This window comes from Balaenoptera acutorostrata, chromosome 18 (assembly GCF_949987535.1).
Source record: "Balaenoptera acutorostrata chromosome 18, mBalAcu1.1, whole genome shotgun sequence".
Classification (NCBI taxonomy): Eukaryota; Metazoa; Chordata; class Mammalia; order Artiodactyla; family Balaenopteridae; genus Balaenoptera; species Balaenoptera acutorostrata.
In genome coordinates, this window is record NC_080081.1 from 68,795,610 (window position 1) to 68,815,420 (window position 19,811).

The 19,811-nt window shown below is 38.5% G+C and overlaps 1 protein-coding gene across 1 annotated transcript in view; it reads left to right on the forward strand.

The window, feature by feature from the left end:
• The window catches only part of CCDC169 (coiled-coil domain containing 169), a 36,571-nt gene extending 18,967 nt beyond the window's left edge, over positions 1-17,604 (forward strand). The window contains exons 7-10 of the mRNA XM_057532712.1: positions 10,734-10,832; positions 11,053-11,106; positions 17,184-17,212; positions 17,553-17,604. Coding sequence (XP_057388695.1) covers positions 10,734-10,832; positions 11,053-11,106; positions 17,184-17,212; positions 17,553-17,604 — 234 coding nt within the window. The remainder of the gene's footprint in view (positions 1-10,733; positions 10,833-11,052; positions 11,107-17,183; positions 17,213-17,552) is intronic.
• The last annotated feature ends 2,207 nt before the right edge of the window (positions 17,605-19,811 follow it).

Consider the following 19,811-nt stretch of genomic DNA (forward strand, 5'->3'; position numbering starts at 1 on the left):
AGGCAGATTCTCAACCACTGCGCCACCAGGGAAGCCCAGGACTGCACTTTTAAAAACTATGTAATTATAACCTTACTTCATGGACAATTTTGTATTCTATTGCTGTGTTCACCATGGACAATTAAATCAATTATTTCTTATGTTTTCTTCATGTACATTTTTAAGGGCTACATTATATTCCATTGCATTGGATTATTAATGTTCAATTACTTTCCCCTATAGTTCAATAGTTTAGGGTATTTCTGGCTTCAATTTTAAATACAACAAAACCCACAGAGGACAATATGGAAAAAAATATATTGTAGTATTTGCAAATCTTTGGATTTTTGTTACTTTTTGGCCTCAGCTTTTTTAATGAAAATACTTTATAGAGTCGAGGCAAGATGATCTTGGATTTGGTATATGCCATTCCAGTTTATTTTTAAATACCTTTCTACATATATTGTGTCTAAACATTCATATAAAAAATATCATGCTGTATGTGGCATTCTTCTTTTTTTTTATTCTATCCATGTTAATACATAAAGATCTAGTAAATTTTATCTGCTGTATAGTATTCCATTAGATGTATATATCCTAATTTATGTATTCCTCTATTTCAGTACATTGAAGATTTTTCAAAATCTCACTATGACAAACGTTGCCAAGGTGAACATCCTTATAAATGTCTCTGAGTACAGAGTGTTCCTCTGGACTTTGCTAACTTTTCTACAAAGGCTAGAGAGTAAATATTTTCAGCTTTACAGGTCACCCCATCTCCCTTGCAACTACACATTTCCACTGCTGTGTTCTAACACATCTTCCTTTACAAAAACAGGCTGCAGCCAGATTTGGTGTCCAGGCTGTAATTTGCTGGACCTTGATTTAGGGCAGTGGTCCTCAAACTTCCGTAGTAACAGAATCACCTGGAGAACTTCATAAAAATATAAAGTTCAGCCCCATTCTTTATCCAGCTTGCTACCTCTACAGTCTTTATTAGTTCTCCAGCTAACTCGAATACATACCAAAGTTTGAGAACCGCTGCTCTAGCACACTTATAGTGGAGTTTTTAGATCATGAGATATGCACATATTCAAATTTTCAAATAAAGATAACATCCCTCTGGATCGATCTATCTAAAGACACCCCAGGTCTACAGTTAGCTCAGCATGTCAGAAATAAATAAGAGAGGTGATGGGAGATGAGCTTGGAAATACATTCAAGGACTACATAATAAAGGATTTTGTATCCATGTTAGGGAGTGTGAACTTTTTATATGTGATGGGAAGCTACTGAAGTATTTTGTATACAGTTTTAAAGTCATCTCCTATCCCACCCCCCAGGATTTCCCAGGGATGGGTGAGACTTGAGGCAGGAAAACCAGTTAGGATGCTGTTGTAATAATCTAAGTAAGGGAAGGTGTTTTTCAGCTTGGACAGTAGTATATGGGGATGGAGCAGAGGTGACAGATTGAAGAGATGTTGAGGAATGTGGATTTTATAAGTATCTGGATGCTGGGGTGAGAGTGGGAGAGGATTTGAGGATGATGAAGCTTGAATAACTTTGTGGATTACAATGAGCAGGGCTCTAGAAATCAGAACTAGTGGGGATAATAGGAAATGACTTAGGTTTGTGTGTATTACACAGATATCAGTGGTCAGTCAGCAACTGGAAATAGTTTTAGACTGCAGAATGTTGTCTCTCTGAAAGTAGAGGCCATGGAGTCATCAGTGTCACTTGAAGTCATGAAAGTTTAAGAGATTGCTCAGGCAAAAATATATAGTCTGACAAATAGGATTGAGGGTTGAACCCTTGGAAATACTAACATTTAAGGTAATTCAGTGAAGATCAATGAGAAGGAAAAATATTGAAAAAGGATGAAGGGGAGAACTGGGCAAGAGTGGCATCCCAGAAGCCAAGGGAGGAGAAGGTTTATGAATGATCGGCAGAAGGATGTTCTCCAAGAAACTCTGGTGCCGGGTAGGATAGAGCGCATGGTCCACAGTTTGGGCAAGTTATTCAGAGGCGAAGGGTGTAAGCAAGTGCGAACCAGAAGAGAGGATATTGAGAAAAGAAGTGGTGCAGAGGAAAGTAGGGGTGAGAAAATGGAGTGAGTGTAAGCCATGGAAACATGGCTTCTGGAATTAGACTGTTCTGGTTCAAATTCAAACTATGGGACGCTAAGGAAGTTATTTCATCTCTGTGAAGCTTAATTCCTCATCTGTAAAATAGAGTTAATTAAACTCTCTTGCAAGGTTGTTGTGAAGACTACTAGAGATATGTAAAGCCAAAAGCATAGTGGCTGACAGAGTGAGCAGCGTGATAGTCCTCTTCCTTCCTTCCCGTGATAAAGGAGAAGTAAAATTTCAATAGAACAATTCTGTTGTGAGATTAACCTTAATCTATTTGGAAGGAATAAGGGCAAGGGTAAGGCCGAGAGATGTGCAATCTGTTTGACTTATTTAGCTCTGCTGTTGCACAGTTGTGAATCTTCTGGTACCTTCCTAAAGCTCTCGCAGAATTTTGTGGTTCTTTGTACCTGCCCAGAAAGCAGGGGCTTCTGCAGGGAGTTAAAGCTTCTAATAAAAAGCACAGAACCTTTACTTCCCTTGGGCTAGCTGGGTGTACATTTTCTAGCCCCTTCTGTTTGTGTCCACCAGAAAAAGAATGTAGAGGCTCCCTAATGTTTCAGGAATTTCCAGGTGTGTCCTGCAAAGATCTGTAGCCTTTCTGGAAGGCTAGAATCTGTTTTAAGCATACCAAATAACTAAAAGTTAAGGCTAATCCGGCTGTTTCACCTCTGATGAGCAATAGCTATTTCTCAGGTTCTGACCTGGCCCTCCAGGCCTCTTCATTAATCTCTAGTTAGGTAGTTAGGTTACAGAGCTAAGGATGCACTGCGCTTTTTATCAGAGCTTGATGGCTCGCACCATGCAGCCCTGCAGAGGGTTCCCCAGCAATAAATTGAGTAATCTTTCAGTGCTTTACTGTGACTACTAACATTTGGCAGTGCATGTCTTGTTTCCTAGATTAGCTTGTTTAGGCCAAGTCAAGCTTAGTACCTCTGATACTGTGCCACAAACAGGAAAGAGGGTTGGCTCCTCTACTTCCCAACTTCCCTTTACTGCGCAGCACTGCTGCATCCTTAGCTGCTGGTCAGTCTTTCGAGTAGTGGTTCTTTAATTTTCAAACTCTATAAGAATCACATGGATAATTTATTGAAAGTATACATTCTGGGCATTACTCTCAGAGATACTCATTTCTTAGGTCTAGGGTAAGCCCTGAACATTGGTCTTTTTAGCAGGCATTTCAATAGGTTCTATTACAGCGCACAATTTGGGAAAAAGAAACAAACCAATTTAAGGAATTTATATCCCTCAGAGAAAGATGTGCAAGACAGCGTGTCTTGCAACAAGAGTTACTCTAAAGTCTTTATCACCAAGGTCCACCATTTCCCTGTGGTCAGCTCTATGACAGTGGAAGTCTTGGTCCTTGACTCACCTGGAATCAAAATCAGTGACACCTTATCTCAGTCTCTTTGGGCTGCTAAAAAAAAATACCACAGACTGGGTGGTTTATAAGCAACAGAAGTTTATTTGTCACAGTTCTGGAGGCTGAGCAGTCCAGGATTAAGACACCAGCAGATTCAGTGCTTGGTACGGGCTCGCTTTCTGTTCATAGACAACGCCTTCTTGCTGTGTCCTCACATGGTGGAAGGGGTAAGGGAGCTCTGGGGGATCTATTTTTATAAGAGCATTAGTCCTATTCATGAGGGCTCAAACATCATAACCTAAGCATCTCCCAAAGGCACCACCTCCTGATACCATCACATCAGGCGTTGGGATTTTAATATGTGAATTTGGGGCGGGGGCACAAACATTCAGACCATAGCACCCCTATTTCTCTCTGCTTCTAATTTTTCCATCAGTGTACTCTCCTTTGTTTTCCACTACATCCAGACAACTTGGACCCTTCAAGGAAACCTCTTACCAGCACACATGCTCTGTCAATCAGATGGTTAGAACACAGGAAATCCTGCTCCTAAAGCCAACAAGACGGCCTGGGGGGGTGGGGGGGAGGCACGAGGGAGGACGTGTGGAAACAGAGGAACATTCTTTAGGAAGATATTTAGTCTCACCTCAAAGTTCTCTACAGGACTCTTGGTCAATTTGTAGAAAATCAATTCATAGAAAACCAATTTGCCGAAATTCAAATCCTTACTACGTCCTTATAAATATAATCTTAAGGCATTTAAAGAAAGGTTCAGTTAGCTAAAAACTAAGTCTGTAGAATCAATATGAGGTATTATGTTATAGGCATCACCAGATTCGTGTTCTCCCCAAAGATCAGAATGGTTAATTTGGAGACAGGTGTAGCCTCAAATCAGAGAAAAGTTACAGATTTTATATATAAATCTAATAACAGTGTTGTCCACCAGGGGGCGCTTGGCATTTGAGCATGCAGAACGCCGTGCTCATTCATTGTTGCAATTGCTTTCACTGAGAGGTACAGATACCTAGGAGTTGTGATTAATTGTATTCTCAGGTTTTTCTCTTGTGAGCATTCAATAGAGTGATTTTTTAAACTTGTAGTTTTTATGTGTTCCTCAGTATAGTAATTGCAATTGTTTTAAAAAAATAAGTGGCTAATAGAGCTTCTTTTCCACTTGGTATAGATGAAAGGGACTTAAAAAAAAATCTAAGTATATTTGATTTCAGGTATGTGAATAGTATCCTGAAATTTCTTATTCTTTCCCTGTTGTTTCAATTTCCTGTTGGAAGGTGACTTTTTACAAGCAAATTAAGACATGAATATAGGTGAAGTATGATACTGTTTGGAATGCTAAGATCTGTTTAGTTTCAAAAACAAAACAGAACAGCTTTTCCATGATAGTAGAAGAATTAATTTTGTGTGTGTGTGATTTGGGGTGGGGTGGGTAGTTTCTAGCAGAGTCTTCAATTTAGCTGTAGCTTTAGGATGTCTTTTTAGGCTGCAGTTTTCTAGTACATGATGACTGATTATATAATCAGATAAAACCAGCTCCTTGGGAAGACCAAGAACTTTAAGTTGTGGGTCTTCCAATGAACTGGAAGTGATGGGATGAGAGACTATGTGCCTGTGATAAAATCGTTTTTAAATACTAGTTTATTTTGAAGTTAGTAAAATAAAGAATCAAAATCTAGAATGAACCTTAAAGTTATTGTAGTATGATTTTATAATTTTTCAAGGATTTCTGATGTGTATAATAATTTTATAATTGGAATCACAAATGTATTGCTTTTAATGGTCCAAGGTATTTAATGACTAATGTAGTTCTGCAAAATCCAAAATGTGTTCTCATTTTCTCTCTAGGCAATTTTTTAAATTATTTACTTATATAACATTTTATTTTTTAGAGCAGTTTTAGGTTCACAACAAAATTGGGAGGAAGGTACGGAGATTTCCCGTATACCCTCTACCCAACACGTGCATAGCCGTTCCCCTTATCAACATCACTCATCAGAATGAACCTAAATTGACCCATCATAATCACCCGAAGTCCATAGTTTACCCTAGGGTTTACTTTTGGTGTTGTACATTCTATGCATTTGGACAAATGTATTAACGAATTTTGGAAGACCCTCAGTTGGAGGAATAGTCATTGACTTAGAGTTGAGGAAGCAACAGAAAGGTGCCTGCCGAGAGGAATATCAGTGAAGTTAGAGCAGTCACTCTTCAGACCCACTTAGTGCCTTAGAACTTGGCAGCACCATGTGCTGAAGAAGGTGGAGGTGAGGAAGGAGCTGGAAACTGAGAGATTAATTGAACATATATACGTACATGGAGCAGTTAGTTACTAGCAGTTAGTTAGCAGTTAGTTACTACCCCATGTAGCCAGGATACTCTCCTTCAGTCAGTCTATTTTCTGGAAAAAAATTAAGCTGCAGTAGTTTTGGACTTTGGGCCTTCAGGCACAGATGAGGGTGAGAGTGAGATACAGGTCTAAAATGATGGAATTAAAGGAAAATATGCGATCTGGATAATGGAACTCTCAGCTCTCCCCACCTTGCCCTACTCCCAGAAAACCAGCAGCTAGGATTAACCCTTAAAGAGTAGGAGGTTGGAGGATTCTTCATTTGAAAAACTGAAATGCCCTTAAGAAAAGCAGTCAGTCTGTCCACCCAGAGAATGCACCTCACAGACTTCCCAGGACAGGAAGGGTAACTGACTGAGGACCCTTGGTGTTGGGCTTGAAATCCATCACTGCTTTGCATCAAGACCACACCTCCCACAGGCTGTTCCAGGCCCATGATCAGGTGCAGTGGGAATACCAAGGCAGACCTATCCCTAGGAAACATGGGACCCCACTGTCAGTGACTTTGGCTTAAGGATTCCCTGCTGGCTTTGCCAGACTTTCCTTAGGCTGCATGCCAGCCTGGGATGCTTCCACTTCCAGGACCTTCTCTCCCTCTCCCCTTCGCTGGGGGTCAAACTTGCATTACAGTTGACTACTTTACCAGCCCTCTCCTGTTCCTTCCCTGTTTCCTTTCACACAGACATTTCTAATAATAGAATCTTTTCACATTTAACCCCATCTTGGTATCTGCTTCTCAGAAGACCACATCTACAACTAGAGGTACTGGGAGTGATATGAGAAAACAGGAGGTTAGATGGGATTTGGCACTGGCTCACTATGTAGCAGGCAGTAGGGGCTGTCCTGATTAGTAGATGTGGCACCAATAGATCCTGGCTCAGTGTGGCCGTTCAGTTGCTAAAGATTTCACTGATGGTGACCTTGGAAAATGTTCTCATGGAGGGAAATACTGTGGAAGAAGCCATGATGCAGGCATTTGGAAAATATGGGATTATTGCCAAATTGTATTGTCATCCTTCATAAGGATAATGAGAGGCTGAGAATAGTTAGCAAGCACTTAATACCTAAGAGTGAAAAGCAGAGAGCCTTGGTGGTAGCCTGTAAAGAGGCCGTCTATACCGGTAGTGAAAGGGCAGCCACAATAGAACAGCGAGGCTGAAGACCCGATTGTGAGGGCTGCAGAGCTCCAGAGGCATTTGAATGCCCAGTCCAAGCAGGCCTGTTATGTGAAGGGCAGGGCCCTGATGGGGATAACCAGGGATCCTAAAACTGTGACAGGACAGCTGGATGGATGCTCGTGATGATGTCAACTCTACAGCTCCACCTGGACCCTCTGGATGGGCAGAGGTGGCCCACCTCTAGCTCTAGTAAGGGCTAGGGCACTCACTGTCCTGGAAGCTGCTCGACAGGCCTCTCTCCAGCAAGGCAGCCAGTACCCCCACCCCCCCCCCCGCCCCCGCCTCAGGAGCTGCCCTCGCCTCCAATCCTGGCTGCCAAGCCAACTCATGATGGTGCTGTTCAACAGCTATAATTTAAAGAAATTAAGAATGGAGAAGCAGAGGCTGAGGACAGTTAACCCAATAGAAAACATAGTTCTTTGCTCATTTCCCATACCTGAACCAATTTTCAGATCCAGAAATCATTGACCAAAGAAGTGGCTGTGTTCCTAAAAGGAAGGACCCCACAACATCAGTCCAAGTACATATCATGACAGTGTCTCCAGGCTTCCCCTGAAGAGACCTCTGACCACTTTTATAGGTGACTGTACACTGTGGGAAAGGAAATAACCAGACATTTTGAGGTCTGAGTTGACATTGATCCCCAGAATGGCAATCTATGCTTGAAGTCCAAATCACACTGGGCCCAATGTGCCCACGGACTCCCCTACTCCCACAGTGATAATTTTTCCAGTCCCTGAGTAGATAATTGAAGTAGATATACTTGGCAGTTGAAGTTAACCCCCCATTGGGCCCTCATCTCTGAAGTAAAAGCTATCATGGTGCAGAAAACCTAATGGAAATGTGGGAAATTGTGCCTTCCCCACCCAGGGCCAAAATTGTAAAACAAGAACAATTTGTTATCCCAGGGAAGAGGGCCTAACATAGCTCTGTTTAATTTGCCAGTCTGACCCCTGTAAAAACTAGGTGTATCTTGGAGAAAGACTGTAGGCTACTGCAGACTTAACCAATTAGTAGCACCAACTGTTTTGCCAGATGTGGTATCACTGCTAGAGCAGACTAACAAGTCTTCAATATAAGGGTATGCAGCCACTGATTTGGAGAATGCACTCTTTCCATTCCAATTAGAAAAGAGGATCAAGAAGTTTGTGACTTCTGGTTTCAGCTCCAATATGTATAGTGCTTGGGAGTCATCAATCTTGTCATAACAACACAAAAAGGTGGATAACCTGAAAATCAATGACTCTTCTTGACTCCTTAGAAATCTGAATTTGCAGGAAAAATTCCCACCCAAAAATCTGTATGAATAGACAAATCCAGACAGTCACCGAGATCTGCTTAACCTGGAACAGAAGCTGCTGCAAACACAAACTGATAGGAGCACTTATATGGTAAATGTGATGAATTACTGGAGGAAGAATAGGCAAATCCATTATTAAAGTTGGAGACGTAACACCTCCTGTCAGCAATTGATAGATCAAGAAGGCAGAAAAATCAATGAAGATATAGCTGAACTGAACATCACTATCAATCAACTCAATCTATTGACATTTATAGAATATTCCATCCGACAACAGCAGAATACAGATTCTTCTCAAGCTTACATGTAACATTCACCAATGTAAACCACATTGGTGGTTTAATAGGCACCCTATTAGATTCTGAGCTTCATGCGGATAGGTCCTGGGTTTGTTATTCTCACTGTGGTATCCCTACCACAATGCCTGACACATAGGAGGTGCTTGATGAATATTTTTTAATAAATAAATGAATTGTAAAATTAGGAGACAAGACAAGGAATCCAGTCTGCATGGGAAGAGCAGCAAGATATATTCTCACCCAGAGAAGGCATATTAAAAATGCTTAAACCTCAAAGGTTAAAACGGCACATCCGCACTAACAATAACAGAAATCATCCTTTTGTCATAGAAACTGCCACTCGATTAATATTCCTAAACCCCTGCTTTCATCATGTCACTTCTTTAATAACTTTCAAATGCTCCCAGTGTGTAGACTCCTGAAACTAGCATACCAAGGCTTCGCTAACCAAGGCCTTCCCTAGTTATCTTACCTTGCCTCTTATTTATTGCTCAAATACTTTGCTTCAGCTCTTGAATTAATGTCTTTCCTATCTACATTTCTTGTATGAGCTTCTAGAGTTTTGGACCATATCTCATTCAGTTTTGGACCATATCTCATTAATATAAAAATAATTTTATTCCAGTTGTTTATTTGTAAATTAATTCCTTTTAGAATTTGGAGTGCATTTTCCCATTGACTCAATATTAAAAATGGTTAGATCCTATTTTACGTCTCTAAAAGTGTATTTAACAAACGATGTAAGTGAAGCATATTACTATGGAAAGCTAAGCTTGGAATCCTTGGAGAAAGGGTCTATGCAGCAAAATTTTGAACTACATCCATCACTCCCTGATTGTCCCTTCAAAAACTGTCATCCTTGAGCACTGGTTTATTTCATAAGCGTTTGATTTTCTATAGCGAACTCAGTCGGTTTATCCTCTTGTATTTACAGGGCTTTCATTGATTTTCCTCTGGAGCAAGTTTGTATTTGGGGGAGGGGGATTGAAAACCATTCAGGACGCCAGTGCATAATTTTTGAAGACAAATAATGCCTGCCTGAGAAATATCACTGATCATGTTTTAACAGGGATGTTAAGCAAATATGCATAGTGGAGAATTGTCACTTCCAAAGGATTTGTTTTATCACTGCTATTATTTTTAGAGACTAGAAATTGCCCTGTTTCAGCTGACCTAATTATTCCTATTAATACAATCTTTACACTTCTAATAGTTATTAACAAGTATCTAAGAGAGAATAAGCAAATTTTTTCGAGAATGAGCTGTGTTTCAGGAGAAGGGTATGCGCTCTAAAATAGCTTGCAGTTTGCTCTGTGGAGATTTAAATCGGCAGCTTCCATTTTTATTTGAATGCTTCTTTTAATAAATTCAGTGACCTAGATCATGACCAACAAGAGTTGTGTAGAATTTGACTTGGTGATTTTACTATCTAACATGTAAGAATATGGGAAATAATTGGAGTTACTAGAAAAGATCAGTTATTAGTTTAGGAATTAAAATTTTAAACCAAATCAGTGTAGTGCATTATTGCTCTGTCACTTGGCTAACCTTCTTCTCTACTCGGCGTCAGCTATTTGTGATGAGGGGTATTTGTGATGGATTGATGTCTTAGTTTCCAGAACTGTCCTTCTCTACAATATTTTCACAGTTCCCCTCATTATCAACCTTATCGCCTGTTCTAACACTCTGCTTTTGTTACCCTGGTAACAATCTTGTGAATACACATACAATAATTGTTAGTGTGTGTTGTCTTTGGAGTCAGATTACCTGGATTCTAATTCCAGCTCTACCATTTATTAGCTCTGTGCCTTTGGGCAAGTTATTTAACCTCTAGCAGTTTTCTCAACAATAAAATGGAAATAAATATATTAGCCATCTCCATGGCTATAATAAGAATTAAATGAAATAATCTATGGAAAGCACTTCGCACATGGCATATTGCTAGGGTTCAATGAATATTGTAATTATTACTATTACTATTACTGAAAAGGTACATATTAAAGACTTCTGAAATCACAGACTGATACAGAGTAGAAGGAATTTGCCAATGAAGAACTTGGTGGTCATATCTATTGTTATTTAGAATGTGAGCACATGTAAAAATTTACTGTTTATACTTTCAGGAAGCCTTAAATACATTGCTTAAACAACTAGAGAAAGAAAAAAGGAGTCTTGAAAATCGAGTGAAAGACTCTGCACTGAGACTGGAACAAGAGTCAAAGGTTTGTTTTTATTCTATACTAAGACGTCCCTTTGGAACTGCCATGATTTTTAGTATGTTATCTACAAACCTACTATATAATTCTCACAATATACTTACAAAAGTATTTTGTACACCACTTGAAAAAAGCATAGCGACATAAACTTAACTTAGCAGTAGTCTCGCTAGTATTGTAAATCTTCTCTGATGCTGGATTCTTTACTTCTGTATCTTTCACCTAGTGTTACCACAAGACCAGCCGTGAGCACTGTACATACCTTGCCGAAAGGTCTCAGGTAACTTTTGTTTTTTTTACTTCCAAGTTCTAAGAGTTTCCTCTTAATGTAAATTATGTTTTTCACTTTTCTAGTTTTTGATTGGTAGGGAAACAGCTGTTGGAATTATGGGAAACAAAGGTACCAAGTTTCTGTATATGGAGGGTGAAAAGGAAAATATATAATTTTTATAAAAAGGTAAAAATGAGATATAAGTTTCCCATATTAAGAGTGTATTTTGCATATTTGCTTCCTTAGCTGTTCTTTTAGTTTGATTTGTAATTGCTAGAATTCAAACAAATAAGTGGTTATCCCTCTGCTGTCATGAAATTTAAGGCATTTTACCTCATAGTTATGCATGGTGAAGTCTAAGATAGACCCAACATTGCTATTGCTAGAAAGTGTGTACTTATAAATGACAGGACAGGAAAGTGATCAGTGAATTATGAAAGACATTGCACATATTTTCCAGTTTTTCATTTGCTTTTTCATTTTATTTATGATGTTGTTGTATATAGAGTTTGTTCTGATGTTGTCAGACCTATCTTTTATTTATGGCTTCTTATGTCATAGTTTAAAAGACTGTCTTCACCTCAGTGTTTCATAACATTCATCACATCTCTTTAGTACTTATATGGCTTAATATTTGACATTTAAATATTTAATGTTTATTAACTTTATTTTGGTATATGTTTTAAGTTTAGGATATGAATTCAATTTTCAGTGTGCATTATACAAATGGAAGTGTCCAAAGAGCAGTTGGATATATGAATCTCAGAAAAAAAAAAAAAAAAGATCAGGATTGAAGATATGGATTTAGAACTTATTAGCACAGAGATGGTAAATGACACCATGTGAATGAATGAAATGCATCAGGGAGAATACACAGGGTGAAAAGAAGAGATAGTCTAAGATACAGCTCTGAAGAGTTTCAACAGAGATAGTCAAGGGAAGAAGAGCCAGATAGAGGGCTGGAGTCGTCAGGACATAGCTACGTGAGGCAAGGAGGTAGAGGACCTTGAGGGCTGGTTTTGCCATAAAGGTAATCGGCTAATCACTGATCTGGAGTCTCCAGAGGTTCAATGAAAGGACTGAGAGGAAAGGAGTTAGCACTGGGGATTGGAGCCGACAAGGGGATGCATAGAGCAACTTGAGAATGAGAGTCAGGGCAATAGGGGATAAAGGGAGGCTTGGACTTCTAGTGCCAATGAAAGTAAGCAGGAAATTGAGACAAAATAGCATCACTCACAGTAGTCTTTTATCCACAAAATGGACAATCACTTCAAACTTTATGGTTCTGGATGCTTGGCTGGAAGCCCTGCAGCACTGGCACCCACATGCCTTTCCTCAGACCATGTTCTCTACTTGGAGTACGTTGTTTCTTACACTCCAGTTCGGCTTCCTTCAAGGTGTAGCAAAATGCCAACTCCCTTATGAGGCCGTGATATGATGAAAGACCACAGACTCTGGAGTCACTGCAGATTTGGATTTGAATATCAGATTTGTACCTAACTGTGGTTCAATCTTTTGGGGCCTCAATTTCTTTCTTCCTCTGCAGAAGGAAAGCAGTGGTACTGTAGTTATCTTGCAGGGGATTTGTGAGGGTTTAGAGATATAATGTAAGTAAAGTGCTGAGTGAAATGCTTGGCACATAATTGGTTCTAAATTCCAGTAAATGGTGAATATTATTTTCCTGTGTTTCTTTCCCGATCTCCCTAGCCCCTCTCTCTGCTACAGAGGCATCAGAATTTCTACTTGCATTAGCCATCCTCCTTTAGCTTTGTTTATCTGAAAAAATCATTTGGGTGGAATAGTTCCTACTTTGATTATACAGGATCACTGAACATACAATCAAAGCCTATTTTAACAGCTTCCCAGGAAGATGTTAATCCTGTTTCCCTGTATAAATGTTAATAAGGATTTTCACTCTAGAGTGAATTGTTAATCTTTATAGTCAAAATGGTTCCGACCATGTGGATACTATGGTGACTGGAAAGGTCAATGAATGATTTGCAGTTCTTCCCATGCTGAATACATAAATAATTGATTCTTTAGTAGATAACTAGAGCTTTTTGCTGAGTCTGCTGTTTATATTTCTGCTGGCTTCACTGTTTTGACTGAAACTGAGTTTCCACATCTCAGGATTCTTCTAAGTTACACCGTGTATAAGACATTGCTTTTTAAGAATATACAAGCAATATAGCCAATATTTTATAATAACTATAAATGGAGTATAACCTTTAAAAATTGTCAGTCTCTATATTATATGCCTGTAACTTACAGAATATTGTACATCAATTATATTTCGGTTTTTAAAAATGAAAGATTAAAAAAAGGATATATAGGCATACCTCAGAGATATTGCAGGTTTGATTCCAGACCACCACAATAAAACAAATATTACAGTTAAGCAAATCACGGGAATTTTTTGGTTTCTAGTGCATATTAAATTTATGTTTACACTATACTGTAGTGCAAGAGCATTATGTCTAAAAAAACAATATCCATACCTTAATTTTAAAATACTTTATTGCTAAAAAAATGCTAACCGTCATCTGAGCCTCCAGCAGGTCAGAATCTTTTTGCTGGTGGAGGGTCTTGCCCGGATGTTGATGGCTGCTGACCGATCAGGGTGGTGGGTGCTGAAGGTGGGGTGGCTGTGGCAGTTTCTTGAAATAAGACCACAGTGAAGTTTGCCACAGGGATTGACGCTGCCTTTCACAAACGATTTCTCTGTGGAATGCAACGGTGTTTGATAGCATTTTACCCACAGTAGAGCCTCTTTCAAAATCGGACTCAATCCTCTCAGTCCCTGACACTGTTATCAACTAAATCTGTGTACCATTCTAAATCCTTTGTTGTCATTTCAGCAGTCTTCCCAGTGTCTTCACCAGGAGTAGATGCTATCTCAAGAAACCACTTTCTTTGCTCATCTACATGAAGCAACTCCTTATCCGTGAAAGTTTTATCATGAGATTGTAGCAATTCAGTCACATGTTCAGGCTCCACTTCTAATTCTAGTTCTCTCATTACTTCCATCAGATGGAAGTTACTTCCTTTACTGAAGTCTTGAACCTGTCAAAGTCACGCACGAGGATTGGAATTAGCTTCTTCCAAACTCCTCTTAATGTTGATATTTTGACCTCTTCCCATGAATCATGAATGTTCTTAATGGTATCTAGATGGTGAATCCTTTCCGGAAGGTTTTCCATTTACTTTACCGAAATCCACGAAAGGAATCACTATCTATGGCAGCCCATAGCCTTACGAAATGCATTTAAGTAGTAAGAGTTGAAAGTCAAAATAACTCCTTGATCCATGGGCTGCAGAATGGAGGTTGTGTTAGTAGACATGAAAACCAATCGTTGTCTATCTCCATCGGAGCTCTGGGGTGACCAGGTGCATTGTCAATGAGCAGTAATATTTTGAAAGGAATCTTTTCTCAGATTATATAATAATAATAATGAAAAAGTTTGAAACATTGCAAGAATTACCAAAATGTGACACAGAGACATGAAGTGAGCAAGTGCTCTTGGAAAAACGGTGCAGATAGACTTGCTCAGTGCTGGGTTGCCACAAAACCTCGAATTTGTAGAAAAATTTCTACAGATTTATTTGTGAAGTGCAATAAAGCAAGGTGCAGTAAAGTGAGGTATGCCTGTACAGTGCACTGTGTACTTCACAGTCAGGCAGAAAGACTGACTAGAGCTTGTTGAAACACACAATAAACTTAACTTCTAGTCCCACAGAGAATTCTAGCAATGCATCTGAGAGTTTTTGAATATAATGCTTTGGTTTCCAGATAAGGCACCTGAGGCAGCTCTGTTTGATTGTAAGGCAATTCTAATTTTTAGGCTTGTTAAAGCATCAACTCCTTACTTTTCTTCCTTGAAACTTCTGCTCCTTCTTCTTTTTCTTTGAAACTTCCTTAAAACCCGTTGCTTTTAGTTCCATCCTCTGAAGAGGAAGTCTACACTCTTTCTATACGACAGCTTTTCAAAGATTTGAAAACAGCTCTGCGTCTTCTCATAGCTTTTTTTACCCCCTAAGCTAAAATATTAAGTTACATTAGCCATTCCGCACGACATAGGTTCTAGACTAACCAGCTGTTTCGTTGCCTTTTGGGACAACTCTATCTTGTTATTGTTCATTTGAAAATAGAGCTCCCAGGTTTAAATGTAGAGTTGAGATATAATCTCAACAGCATAGCTGTTAGTCTTGTCCTCACCATACTCATTTTTCTTCTCTGCTCTCTGAGCAATCATTCGGAAATACAGGTGAGGTGTTGTTCCTGGTATAAAACTTCAGTGGCTTTGCATTGTCCAAAGGATCTCAGCAAAGCTGCTCAGTGTGTTTTACAAGGTCCTGTCTGACACGCAGCGCCTGCCTCTCCAGCTATGTCCTTACTTACGCCCTGTACTGCAGCCAGACCGATGATATATGTGATTCCTGTGTCTATCATCTGCTTTATACCTTGACGCCTGTGCTGCTCCCTCTGTCTGGAATGTCCCTTCCCTAGTTCTTAATTGGCTACTATTCCATGTGGATCCCCCTAAAGCCAGAATTAGTTGCATCTGTTGTATGCTTACAAAGCACCTATGCAAACCTCTGCTAAGGCAGCAAATTGTACAATCTATTTAGTTTGCTGTTTCCCCAATAGATTGTAAGAACCAAAATTTGTCCTTGTACCCCAGTGCCTAATGTAGTGGTGGCACATAGAAGATGCTCAGTAACATCTTCTGAGTGAATAAATGAATGAATTCCATCTTCTGATCCAAAGTTGACACTTTTAGAAAATTAGTTAACATTTTGCTTCACAAAGCAAAGAGTTCATCAGGTGTGAAATCCAACTGTCTTCCCTCTTGCCTTCAAATGTATTCACATCTTTATCCATCTTTCCTGTTCCTCCTTCTGCCTTAAAGAAAAAGGATTCCATACTTCTTCCCAAGTCTATCTGCTGCCTCTAGGACTCATTTCATAATTATTTTCTCATATTTTCCATCTCTTCTTCCCAAGTCTATCTGCTGCCTCTAGGACTCATTTCATAATTATTTTCTCATATTTTCCATCTCTCCTCCACTGACTGTGGTGTGTCCTTTGTCTGCAGCATGCTCATCTCTTCCACCAAAATACAACAAAAACAAACTTCTATTTTGCCCTATCCTCATAAAACTACTACCTTAGCTTTCTTTTTCTCAGCTAAACTTCATGAAAGAGTGGATACACTCACTGCCTTTGTTATTCACTCCTCGACCTCTTTCAGCTGCCTTCTGCCCCCAACAGTTTATCTCTCTGACACAGTTTATCTCTCAATAGCCAAATACAATACAATGACTCCTTTTCAAGCCTCCTGGTAGCAGACATGTCTGAGGCGTTTCATACTGTTAACTGTGCTCACTTTTTAAAACTATCACCCACCCCCCTTGACTTCCATGACAGGATATTTTCCTGGGTTTTCCTGTTGTTTAAATGATGGCCCTATCTTTAGTGATTCTCCTATCCCTTAAAAGTTGCTTTTCCAAGTGTAAATCACCAACTCTCTTACCTCTCTGTGTGCTCTTAATAAACGATTTCATTTACTCATGGCTTCAGTTACCATCTCTAAGGTCATCAGCCTCAATTTTTCCTGAATTGCAGATTATATTTACACCACCCACAAGACGTGTCCACTTTTGTATCCTGGAGGAATTTAAAAATAGACAATAAATGAAAATCTGATCTTGTCTTTCCATTTCAAGATACCTACAGCTCCTATTGTCTTATCAACCGTAACGGCAGAGTACATATATTATTTATATTTAGTGTCTGTAAAAACTTTTAATGGTCTTTACCAAATGGATGATATGATTTTCATAATTCACTCTATATTTATTTTGAAAATTGCATGGACTATAGGGTTGAGATAGAGGGTTTTCCAGAATCTTTAGAAGCCTGATAATACTGGAGAAGGCCAGAATTTCCCATTATTCTTCAGCTTCTCTTAGTCATGCTACAAAAGGACCTGGCTAGGAAAGAGTTAACTGGGAATTGACCGTTCCTCTTATCTCTGAAAGCAATCATGAAATAAGAGGATAAATGCTCAACTATTTGTATTTCAGGTCTCTGGCTCCTACCAAGTTTCTAAAAGGCAACAGATGAGACGCAAGAGGGAGGAGATATGGGGACAGATGTATATGTATAGCTGATTCACTTTGTTATACAGCAGAAACTAACACACCATTGTAAAGCAAAGCAATTATACTCCAATAAAGATGTTAAAAAAAAAAACACACAACAATAAGGCGTTCCTGGGGTATTGATAATGTACTATTTCTTAATCTGGATGCTACTTACATGGAAGTGTTGAGTTTATGAAAATTTAACAAGCTGTACATTTATTATATGTGTACTTTTGTGTTTGTAGACTATACTTCAATTAAATTTTTTTTAATCCCTTTAAAAAAATAAAATAAATAAATAAATAAAAGGCAACAGATGGATCAACTGCCTAGAATGAAAGAGAATCCAGTGAAAACTTAAATATAACTATATCTTTCCTTTCTAATTAATTATATTCACATGTGAATGGTACTCACAAAACAGGTGTCCATTGTATTTTTGGAAGTTGAACGTCCAGATTTTATAGCAACAATGTAAAATAGCAGATGATAAGAGAACTTAAAGAAGTTTGTTCTCTCCATTCACCATTTATATATATTTTGTAGGTTCCAGGAATGCTTTTCATCCTCAAACATGATAAGATCTTGTTTTCCAAGCTAGAATAATACTGTTCCCAAGTAGAGCGTACAACTACACCATTAACAATGATATAAATCCAATTAAATTATCAGCCTTAACCTTTCTAGTGAGGAAATATGGACACTGAAATAAATGTAGATGCCAGTGCAGTTTAAACTATGTTTTCCTATGTGAACAAAAATAATTAAGAATGAATAAAGAACAGAGGAATATTTTATGAGTTTAGGAGGTTATATCTACACATGATTTTTCCTGGTCCTGTACTAAGTACAGAAGAATTACTCAGGCAATCCTTGTCTTTTATAACCTTACCTCACATAGGGAATATATTCATATATAACTTAACGATATAAAAATTGTAAATGAAGATATAAATTAGCTATAGATCAGAATCCTTTTCAAATACAGGCATTCAAGGTGCATGCCATATAGCAAGTTTCTTTGGTGAAAATTCATGGGAAAGCAACATTTTGTTCGATATTTGGCTAGATTGATAAGTATTCTTCCTTGAGTAGTCATAAATACTTTAAATTATAATTCATTATCTTTGTACATTTTCATCAATGGAAATACAGTGCAGTTAAAACATTAAAGTAAATTCTGGAAAAGGACTTCCCTCTGGAAACTACTATACTTCTGTGTTGGGAGGGCCCCAAGACCCCTCCCGTGCGTGATTCGCTAGAACAACTCACAGGACTCAGCATCTATTTGCGCACGCAGCTAAGATTTATTACAGCGAAAGGATACAAAGCAAAATCATCAAAGGAAAAGGGTGTATGAGGTGAAGTTTAGAGGAAACCAAGCACAAGCGTCTAAAAGTTCCCCAGTGGAGTCATATAGGAACAGACTTAGTTCCTCCAGCAATGAGTTGTGACAACATGTAAAGTTTTGTATTCCAGGGACCCTCGTTAGATACTTAGTGCCCATGCTTTTGCTGGCCATTTGTGTATTATCTTTGGAGAAATATCTGTTCAAGTCCTTTGCCCATTTTTCAATTATTGATAAGTTGTTTGTCTTAATTTTGTTGTGTTGTAAGAGTTCTTTATATATTCTGGTTACTAGACCTTATCAGATATATGATTTGCAAATAATTTCTCCAATTTTTGTGGTTTTTTTCTTTTTTGATGATGTTCTTTGAAGACTGAAAGTTTTGATGATGATGAAGTCCAATTGATATTGGCTTCCTAGGATCACTTTAGTGGTTGCTTGTGCTTTAGGTATCGTATCTAAGAAATCATTGCCTAATTCAAGAACATAAGGATTTATACAGGTTTCCTTCCAAGAGTTTGATAGTTTTAGCTCCTTTTTGATCCATTTTGAGTTAATTTTTATATATGGTGTGAAATAAGGGTCCAATTTCAGTCTTTTGCATGTGTCTATTCAGTTGTCCTAGCACCATTTGCTGAAAAGACTATTCTTCCTCAGTTGAATTGCCTTGGCACCCTTTTAAAAAATTAACCATAAACATATGTTTATTTCTAGACTCTCAGTTCTATTCCATTGATCTATAAGTCTGTCCTTATGCCAGTACCATGCTGTCTTGATGACTCTAGCTTTTCAGAAAGTTTTGAAATCAGTGAGTCTGAGTCCTTCAACTTTATTCTTCTTTTTCAAGATTGTTTTGGTTGTTCGGAGTCCCTTTATTTTCCATATGAATTTTAGGATTAGTTTGTCAATTTCTTCACAGCAATACCACAGAGCTGAGGATAGCAGGGTAGGGCAAGTTAAAATATTACAAAGCTCAGTGTTCTTGCTGAGTTTCAGGTGTGTGTGTGTGTGTGTGTGTGTGTGTGTGTGTGTGTGTGTGTGTGTGTTTATTAAATTCTCCAGGATTGCTGCAAGCCTTTGGTTAATTTTTAGACTTCTGAAAAAGTTGCTTCTGACCATTTTTGCCGATTTTCTCATTGCTTTTATGGAGGAAATAATTTTTGTAGTTCTCTATTCCGTCATTTTTGCTGACATCACTCCCTGAGAAAAATATTTTTTAA